The sequence below is a fragment of the Pangasianodon hypophthalmus genome, chromosome 3, assembly GCF_027358585.1.
Source record: "Pangasianodon hypophthalmus isolate fPanHyp1 chromosome 3, fPanHyp1.pri, whole genome shotgun sequence".
NCBI classification, from domain to species: domain Eukaryota; kingdom Metazoa; phylum Chordata; class Actinopteri; order Siluriformes; family Pangasiidae; genus Pangasianodon; species Pangasianodon hypophthalmus.
The window spans coordinates 12,610,834-12,621,778 of record NC_069712.1 but is presented as its reverse complement, the minus strand read 5'-3'; the positions used below and the strand labels follow the sequence as shown (position 1 = coordinate 12,621,778).

General features: G+C 37.6%; 1 protein-coding gene across 1 annotated transcript in view; it reads left to right on the top strand.

The window, feature by feature from the left end:
* The first annotated feature begins 324 nt into the window (after positions 1-324).
* ptk7b (protein tyrosine kinase 7b) overlaps positions 325-10,945 on the top strand; it is a 99,653-nt gene continuing 89,032 nt past the window's right edge. Inside the window, exon 1 of the mRNA XM_026936926.3 lies at positions 325-825. Within this exon, the coding sequence (XP_026792727.3) occupies positions 678-825 (148 nt within the window). The 5' untranslated portion in view covers positions 325-677. The remainder of the gene's footprint in view (positions 826-10,945) is intronic.

Below are 10,945 nucleotides of genomic sequence, written 5' to 3'. Positions count from 1 at the left end.
TTCTCTGGAGAGTGTCTTGAGAGTGCAATAAGCATCAAACCACTGGGTTTTGTTTTGGTTTTGTTTTTGTTTTAGAAGACCTAAGTAAACAGTAAATGTATGCAGATTGAGTTAGGTGGATGCTTTTTTCCCCCATAAATAGCCTAGATGTTTTTTTTTAACATTAAATACAAAGAGTATCAGTAAACAAATGGTAAGCATCACCAAAAAGAAAAAAACCTTATTCTTCACCTGTGCTTTGGAGTCTTTTCCCCTCGCGCTGCCAGGAGGCTGCAGCATTGTCCTTGTTATTCATCAGCTCGCGCCCGAAACCGGAAGCTGTGGAGAGAGAGAGAGACAGAGAGAGAGAGAGAGAGAGAGAGTGTGTGAAAGAGGGACAGGGGGAAGAGAGATGTGAGATACACCGGCTTTGCTGTAGGCTCTCACCGGACTGATCAGGTCACTAGTCCAAGCCCGACACCCGGGACACACACGTTAAGCAAGACGTCGCGCGCGCGAGTTGCTTCCTGTGCCTGCACTAACTCCCATGCTGTGTGTTCCTGGAGCTCTGCTTACCCTGATCACTCTGAAAGGTGTATTCTGTGTCAGCCTCGTAAACCGAGATCGTCTCGATTTCTTCCTCAGTGTTTGACGCGTACCTGTTTGCTTTCTTCGGCTTGATTGGACCAGCAGCAGACATGGACATATCGGACACATCAGACACATCAGACACACAGCACAGAAGAGCAAGCCAAAGCTCCACAGGCTTTAGGAATAGCAGAAGATGGACTCTTTTCCCTATCCGGATCCACTGTTTCCTCGCCATCGCTGTCTTCTGCACGAAGGGTGAGCATATACACAGCTTTCTGCCCCACTCCATAAACACACACACACACACACGCACACTACAAGTAGTTTGAGAGTGTCGTGTCACTGTTCTGAAGCCACTGTGGAGTTACACCTGGATCAGACCTTTCTCACTGGAGCACAATCTGGTCACTGTTGCATGAAGTGCCTGAGCTTACAACCAGCCCAAAGTGACATCTGTTAAATCTATCCACCTTATAGGAGTGAAATCAATTCCAGAAAACTGCTTTTAGAGCACTGTATATAACACAAACTGGTGTGTACAATGAAATGCTCACATTATAAGCAGAAGTGTATGCAGTGTATTACACAGAATCCCCTAAACCCATTTATTCTCCATCATCAAACCTGATTCAGCAAAATGAAGTCAAGGCCTTACATATGTAAGTTATATGTACATAAATTAATATTTTTAAAATATCTGTAATTACAACGTGACAGTTATCCTTATGTCAGAATAGTTGTAACACTCATTAGTTATGCTGAGGGGAAAAAAGTATTACATAAGAACTACAACTGAAGTGAAATCTACCTATTTATAATCTGATCTTAATGGCTATACATTTATACATTCCTTTAAAATTAGATCACCAGTGCAGGAATCCTACACAATTACAAGATGCGACATTTTTTAATGTGTAACCTTTTGTGTAGTTAAGAATGGATCAGTAACTGTATTACAGTAGTTGAGTGGATGCCTGCTCACTGAGTTACAGGTCAGGTTTGAATGCCGTGCACATTTGTCTGTGTTTTATTGAAAAAAAAAAAAAAAAAAAAGTACATACTAGCGTGCTGGAAGATTAATGAGCGTAACAGTGTATGTTTAATTTTCAAGTCAAGTAGAGTCTATCCAAAACAAAACCTACATCTCAGACAGACATCTGCGGATATCTGGAGCAGAGATGTGAATGAAATGTGAAGTCAAACAGGACAATATCAAGCATGTTTACATCAAATATTACTTAAAGCTTGCTGGGCAAATAAGATATTTGAAGAAGAAGAACACACCTCTCTGTTTTTAACTTGATAGTGTATTATGAGACAACCAAGCAGTTGGCCTCTATTTTTGGTACATAAGAATAAAAAGGTGCAGAAACTCTCAGGCCCTTCATTCAAATCAATTAAATAAAACAGAACTAGCTGAAAGAGTAGTTTATTTTGCCTTCATAATAATATAGATATACTCTAAAGCATTATTCTAGCTGGGTTTTTTTTTTTTTGGCTGCAGTGGTAGAAATCACAATCCAACCTGATAAACTCAGTTTCCTCAGTTCTCAGTTTATTCATCCTGTTTCACTGATCTCTTTATTGTATGTGTTTAATCTAAACCTCAATAACCAAAAAACAAGTAGACCTATAAATAACCTATAAATACATATAAATAACTTGAATCTAATGACAATTTGAATTAAAATGTGTGTTATGAGTAGAAAGTTCGGGGGAAAAAAAAGCTCTATAAGGCTCCATTAAATAGCCACAATATTATTACGCACATTTAGGCCTGAATTATGTGCCTACTGTGTAAATAGTAAAAAAGTAAAAAGTTGTAAAAGGTTTGAGAATCTCTGCTCGATATAGTATCGTACAGTTGGGCTACAGTTTTGTTCTGCAACGTGTAAACAATGTAGTGTAACTGAACAGTGTACAATAAGTAATTAAAGCTACAGAAGATGTACGCTTAAGGATACCACTGCAGTGACAGTGCGCAATACTTTTTTTTCTCCCTGGGAGTGTAAGGTAGGACTTTCCTGCTTTTTGCCAGAATATTCCATCATTTCATCATGTCAGGACACACATCCTCCATCTGGCCCATGTCAGAGTATAACACTTGATTTTGAGTGTCATTGTAGGACCATATTAGGTGTTTAAAGATCAGGCTGGAGATCTGCCCTGCCTTGCCTAGTTGACATGCTTATATGAGTTCCACTCATGTGTTAGTGCCGTGCTGATGAGGTGTTCTGGTGCCATTGAAACCTATTCCAAACAAATGCCTATGATCTGGGATCTGTCAGTGAGCTGGAGCCGCTGGCACTGTGTGTAGCCCAGGGTATGATCATACATCCTGCTGTCTTTCATACCTTTCACACAAATGCAAGTACTCTGATTATGACTAATACAGGCAAGAAGTCATGTAAGGATAATTTGTCTAAATATTTTGATTACAATATAAATGATGTAAAGAATCTTAGATTTTCAGCTATGTAGAGAATTAAAGTCATACAGCTTTTGGTTACAGCGTACAGTAAAAATCATGTTGAAAGGCATTCTTTTGTTTAAACAATGATTTTTAATGTGGAATAGATTCCTTCTGATGAATCAGTGAAGGATATCATTACATTTTCTACAGCATTTAAAACCTGTGCACGAATCATATTATGCAAATTCCTTGACAGTACGACTTCATATTATATCATTTATAACGAGTTACATTATATCTACATTTGGGCGATAGCACAAAATATCCTATCACAAGAACTGAAGAGATTTAACGTAGAGCACAGTATGTAAACTTGCGTTTAGGTTTACTGAGCTTTTACGATTTAAGCTTGAAGACACGCCACAGAGTTTTTTCATTTGTTTAATTTAGTGTTTACAAGAAGGTAACAACCAAAAAACTCCACCAAGATTTGAATGTCCAGTCAGTTACAAAAAAAAAAAAAATCAGATATGTAGCAATTTTTTAATGTGTCAGTTTTTTTAAAGAACAAAAAAAGGCTATGTGGCTTTTCGCAGAGGGGATTATTAAAGCTAATGATTAATGATTATGTGTGTGTACAGTATGTGGGCATGCTTTTACATGTTTGTGAGGACCAAGATATAAGAATAGGAATATCTGAGAGGTTTTTTAAAAAAAAAAAAAAAAAAAAAAAACACAAAATTGCAACTTTTATTTATTTATTTATTTTTATTTATTTATTTATTTATTTTTAAAAAAAGGGCCAACCAGTTTCCTTTTGGCTAAGATTAGGTTTATATATGTAGCATAACATTAATTACAGCTGCATTAATAATTATGTCAAAAGAAGGTCCTCACAAGGAAAGTGAAAAGTGTGTGTGTGTGTGTGTGTGTGTGTGTGCATGTTACGGGTGATCACACGTCTAAATCGGAGAAATAAGCTTGTTTATTCGAATACCTGAACTTTATCTTGCTTTAAACTGGACATTGTGTGTGGATTCATTTTGAAAGTTTCAAGGCATTTTTGTTTACTTGGATTAACACCAGCGTTTGTGTATTTGGCTTATAGGAGAACCATTTGTTTGTAATTGTGAAGCTTATACTTAGCATTTGCCAGGGCAGTCAGTAATTTTAATTATCTGTGTTATTGAGATTGTGGCTGTAAAATAAAAAGGTGGATCTATGTTTTTCATTAGAACTGTCTTAATAGAACTCGCATATAGCAAACAGAGACAGTGTAAGGAAGGATCAGTCCCCACCTCAGGACCTCTACAAATCAAGTATTTACTCAGTGGGTGATTACAAAGCATGTCTGTTCAGCTGCATGTCCCTCTCTTTAGTTCTGAGCCTTTGTTGTCATCTTGTTTCCATCTGTGGTCAAGAAAAAGTGTTTCATGTATGGCCTTCTTAAAAAGATTGTGCGTGTGTGTGTGTGTGTGTGTGTCCGTGTGTTTGAATGTGCATGCGCACGTGTGTATGTGTGCGTGCATGTGTGTGTTTGTGTCTGTGTATGTGTGTGTGTATGATAAATTTATAAATTTAAAATTTATATATGGAATTTATATATTTCTGTAAAGCTGCTTTGTGACAATGTCCATTGTTAAAAGTGCTATATAAATGAAATTGAACTGAACTGAAATAAATTGTGTGTGTGTGTGTGTGCGCGCGGGGTGGAAACGTTCTACATCTTGGTGGGGACCAAATATGCGCATGCATGTGTGTATTACTGTATGTGTTTTTAGGAAGTTTTCGTTTCAGAGTTTCAATACATGAAAAGTCAATTGAGTTCACATCTGATACATTCACACCTTATCTGTCCTGCGCTGCCTCCCTCCTCTCTGCAGACTCCACTTTGATCTCTCTGGGAAGCGGAGAAACTGAGAAAGAAAGAAAGAGAGACGGGGAGAGAAACCCATTTCCCACAGCTGACTTTAATCAAAACCCGTGTTTATGATGGCTGGATTTTTTCCACTTGAGCAGTTCCTCTGGCACGATTAAAGGATTTATACGACAATCCAGAACATTAAGAACAGGTTGTGCATTTTAAAGAAATCAGCAAAAGTTCTAAAGGTTAAAAAGTAAGGGTAAAATGGAAGATAAGAAGTGTAACCTTTTAGGTGGCTTTAGAAGGGCTGTCTCGGTCTTCCCACATGGACTTGCTTCGCCCGTGGACCACCCTGTCTCTGCTTACTATATGACCGTAATTCTCCTTTGCATATGGTCAAAGTCAGATTGTGATGTTGCAGCAAAGCAAAACATACAACCTCAGGAGTCAGAGCCCTTGTGTCTGCTGCTGAAAAATCCCAGAAGTGTTGTCAGTCATGCAGTATCTCAGAGATTGCAGGGATTAGCATGTGTTTGACAGGCATAAATTGGATTAGGACACCGCGTGTTTGTGACTTGACTGGAATCTTACCCACAGGGCATTGAGTGAGGAGCAGGGGAGCGGCACTTAAACTGTCTGAGTGTGAAAGAATGCATTTGTTTTTCATTTTAAGATTAGCAACATTGGGTGCATTCATTATAACTTGTACTAAAGTGGATGTTCTAGTGGTTGTAGACTCTCACTTTAGTCATGATGATATACTGTATATGTGTGGTGGCCTGGGAAAGCCCTTCAGGTGGTGATATTTTCTACTATATATAGTTCTGAAAACTGCAGGATTTCCTGAACTGAAATGTTTTTATTTTGCATATACCTCAAATACAAGTAACATTATAGCATTTGATAACCCCTGATAACCTGATAACCTCCAAAAGTGAAAAGGGAGAAAATTCCATTTGGACGGTGGCACAGAACTGAATTGAAAAGGCTTATGTCCATTTCACTAGGAAACGTAGCAGTGTATGATGAAATCACGCTTAGCTTGAAAGGTTTTATACATATTTAGGCATACTGACTGTTTTTACCATTGTTTGTTAATTTGTCTCCTTACCCAGCACGATCTTTGCAGAAAGCCAAGGCATGATTAAAAAGTAAATTTAAACATTGCCATATGTTTTCATTTGTTTTGGTGAAATATACAGTATTTATGATTTCTTACAGATGAGGCGTCAAAGTATGTTATAGGAAATAAAACACAATTTTGGTCCAAACCAGATTTTTTTGTCTTTTTTGCGTGTTTGCCAGAATTCAGCCACAGAAAATCTTTTCCCAGACCACCACAAATATACTGTCTTACTGTCATGTGAGAAGGACCATGCCCTATCTGTGAACCTTTTACAACTTGAACTGAATTCAGTTTGATTTTATTTGTATAGCACATTTAACAAAAGACGTTGTCACAAAAATTATCACATTGTCGCAGCAGATTGCGCTCTCCATCACAGTGCGCCCGCTTCTTTAACTGTGCTGTTTTTTGACTTTGGTGCTCTGTTTTTTTGACTTGGGTGCTCTGGAACATCAAGAATTGTTGGGAGGTGACACATAACTCGGACTGCTTTTATAGACCACAGGCCTAATTTTAATGCCACCAGTTTATTAGAGCTTGAAACCAATGTCGTATTCACTATTTACTCATGACTAATCCAGAAGAATAAATGCAGCCACATTATTATCTTTGTGGATGATTCCACAGTTATGAGACTGATCACAAAAGCCATTTGTGCAGCTTCAAATGCAGAGCTGTTTTGACAAGAAGGTCATGGTAGATATGATGACATGCACACGGAGTTTCATTTTATCATCTCATAACCACTGAATGGGTGAGATTTTGTATATCAGAATTTAACAGTTATAGAGACAGAGCTCTGGGTTGCTAATACTGACAATATCATTACCTCAACAGTAATAAATTGTACACTCTTCTTTTTTATCCAAGTTTGCAAAAGAGACTGGATATGATGATGGGTGATGTAAATAGATTGTCTAAATGATGACATGGAGTAAGTATTTTGTTCTTTATGACTCCTTGTTGCTACATTTAAACTTAAACTGTGGGCAGAAATGCCTTTGTGATGAGAAAGGTCAGAGGAATATGGTCAGACTGGTTCAAGCTGACAAAACAAACTACTTTAACTCAAATAACCTCTCTTTACAAACGTGGTGAGCAGAAAAGCATCTTAGAACACAAAACGTTTAACCTTGAGACAGATAAACTAAACAGCAGAGGACCACATCAGGCATCACTCATGTCAGCCAAGAACAGGAATCTGAGGCTGCAGTGGACACGGACTCACCCAAACTGGGCAGTTGAAATTTAGAAAAAGACCAATTGATGTTTTTCCAGCAGACCAGTTTCATGGGATTGGATAATTGCATGAATAAGCAAGTGTACAATTGTTCCTAATAAAGTAGTCAGAGCGTGTATTATGCAAAATAATATTTGACAGGTGTTCTTTTGATTACTTATTCTTGGTGTACCCACTTCAGAATAGTTCATGGACACACACAGTTGCATTTTGTTGCAGGTGTTTGTAACACATTTATGCTGAAACATAGTGGATAATTCTTCCAGACGCTGCCTGCAGATGACTATTTGAGGAAATTGAGGAAATCAAACTCTTATCACATTGTACTGATGGGCTACTACGAGTGTTTAAATTGTATCAATCAAGGTGCTGTACTAGAATCAGGAACACATGCAACTTGAATGTGAAGTAGTGGTTAGTAATGCGACCTGTGTGGTTAAAGGATAGATAGCCTCAAAGAACCGCTTCCACTAAAACCTATAGTAACAATGCAGTAAGACCTTGGAAGCTGATGAAACACATTAGAGTTGAGTGGATACTACTACTTTTTCTCATGTTGCTTTTTCTCTGTGAGAGGTATAGAAGGCAAGTGGGGTAAAATCTTCACCCTTAGGGGTGTTTAGGTGAATACTGGCTCACTGTTGGACTCGCAATGTGAACCCATTTGCCGTCATCCAGCTCATTCAGCTAACAACAGTGCTCTATGTTTTCCGTCATAAAGTCCACGTTTGTGGTGTATAAATGAAGTCTTAAATACTTATTTTTTAACTTTTTCTCATGTTGAACTTGGTAACCCTGCTCTCAACTCCTATACACAATCATCTACGTGCTGTAAAACAATTAGCAAAGGCATTAGCAGTGAAGTGATAGCATTCAGTGAAGTGATAGCATTGCTACTTTTTTGTCATGTACGACATCTTGGAAATGGTTAACCTATTTTATATTCAGGTTAGCAAAATAACACTGATAAGCACTACAGCGTCTCATTTAACATTCACAGTCTTTAAATCAATCAGGATATGTTTTTCCTGTTGGTTCAAGCACAACTGACTCAAAGATACTAGCTGCTAGCAAGTCAGCTCTCTCTTACACTGAGGGAAAAAAAAAAAAGAAAAACACGACTAGTAATTGGTATTTTCTGGACTCTTTTCTGGATGAATGAGTGTCTTTATTTGGCTTTAATTGTACAAAGTACTGCTGCCGAATTAATCCTGTTTTATTCATGATGGCGTCCTCAGTTAATAAAACATAATTGACTGCTATGTTCATGAGCTTAGCTAAATTTCATTAATTTGCTAATGTATCCAACAGGGTTTTAATGCCTCTGGTGTGTTAAATTACTCACTTCCCATACATACATTTAAACCATCTGACCAGAAACAGCACACAGACAATTTTCTGCTTTCAGCTTCTCTAACATGGTGAGAGTACAGATAAATGCAGGTTCATTGGACTAGAAATTAGGGATCATATTGTTTTCAGGCAGCTTACTTTCATTATTATTTGAATTAATAATCATAGATTTAGGGTTTATGCAGGAGGCTTTAAGTTACTTTTTTTCAAGTACCTTAGTACTGCAGATACTGTCAGGTCCATGAGTATTTGGACTGCGACACAATTCTAATAATTTTGCTTCTGTACACCACCACAGTGGATTTGAAATGAAGTAATCAAGATGTGATTGAAGTGTAGACTTGCAGCTTTAATTCAAAGGGTAACAGTTTAGGAATTACAGCCATTTCCCTCCATTTTCACAGGCTCAAAAGTAATCGGACAAACTAAAAATCATAAACATTAGGATTATTTTTAATACTTGGATGCAAGTCCTTTGCAGTCAATGACTGCCTGAAGTCTGGAACCCATGCACGTCACCAAATGCTGAGTTTCCTCCCTTGAGATGCTTTGCCAGACATTTGCTGCAGTCGCTGTTAGTTGCTGCTTGTTTGTGGGTCTTTCTGCCTTCAGTTTTGTCTTCAGTAAGTGAAAAACATGCTCTATTGGGTTGAGGTCATCGGAAATTTAAGAACATTTAATTTATTTGCCTTAAGAAGCCTTTGGGTTGCTTTTGTGTGTTCTGGGTCATTATCCATCTGTACTATGATGCGCTGTCCTATCAGTTTTGCATCACTTGACTGAATCTGAGTAGAAAGTAAGGCTCTATATGCTTCAGAATTCATCCTGCTACTTCTATCAGCAGTCATCATCAGTAAACACCAGGGATCCAGTTCCACTGGCAGCCATACATGTCAATGCCATAACACTGCCTCCACCACGTTTGACAGAGGATGTGGTATGCTTTGGATCATGAGCCCTTCCTTTCCTTCTCCATACTCTTCTCTTCTCAACTTTCTGGTACAAGTTAATCTTGCATCAGAACTGTGCAGGCTTTTTATTTCTGTTCTTGAGTGTTACCAGTGGTTTGCATCTTGAGGTAAACCCTCTGTATTTACATTCATGAAGGCGTCTCTTGATTGTAGACTTCAGAAACACCTCCTCCAGAGTGTTCTTGACTAGGCTAGATGTTGTGAAGGGGTTTTTCTTCAACAAGGGAAGAATTCTGCAATCATCCACTATAGATATCTTCCGTGGTCTTCCAGCCTTTTGGTGTTGCTGAACTCGCCTGTGCATCCCTTCTTTTTAAGAATGTACCAAATTGTTGATTTGGCTGCTTCTAAAGTTTCTACTATCACTCTGATAGGCCTGTTTTATTTTTTCAGCCTAATGATGGCCTCCTTCACTTGCATCAACACCTCTTTGGACTGCATATTGAGAGTTCCTATGAACAGCTACCGAGTGCATATTAAAAACTTAGAATCAACTCCAGGCCTTTTATCTCCTTAAATTGTCATGAAATAAATAGGAAACAGGCCACAGCTGGCCATGAAACTGCTTGTCAGGCAATTGTCCAATTACTTTTGAGCCTGTGAAAATGGAGGGACTATGTAAAATGGCTGTAATTCCTAAATGGTTAATGCAATATTTTTGTTAAACCCCTTGAATGAAAGCTGAAACTCTATACTTCAATCAAATCTTGATTGCTTCATTTCAAATCCATTGTGGTGGTATACAGAGGCAAAATTATGAAAATTGTGTCACTTTCCAAATACTTATGGACCTGACTGTATATTTCTAGTAGTTCTTATTAGTTTGCCCAATACTGTCTATACATTCTGGATCAACTCTCTGCATGCTAAGTAACATTATTTAATATGAAACCATCTTTACAATATGAAGCAATCATTTGTTTCAGAAAATGTGTTTGTTTACTAAGGCAAAAAAATTTGATTCACTCTTATTATTAAGGATTATTAAAATTTTGTCTGCAGCTGGAAGAAATGGGTTTCTGAAGATTTAATGCTCTTGAGGCATATTAATTTGCATATTAATTAGGCCAATTTGTGTAAAACATATTAATTGATTTGCAATGGTGCATTGCCTGTATTATGCACCTTGAGGTAGAAACGCCTCAAATGGCATATTCATTAAGGCAAACCTGGACCCTGTTATTTTGTATTTAAAGTGAAATCCTTCACAGATCCTGTTAATAAACCAGCTTGCATGTTTTTTGGTGTTATGGTGTTATTAATTTTGCTTGCTTTTACACATGCAAACCTTTAGTAAGTTACACCCTGACCTAATGATTTGATGACTTTTATATTCTTAGAAGAATTCAGGAACTTTTGGGAAGAGCTATTTATAAAAAATGTTTTTTTATTTTTTTTATTTTACCCT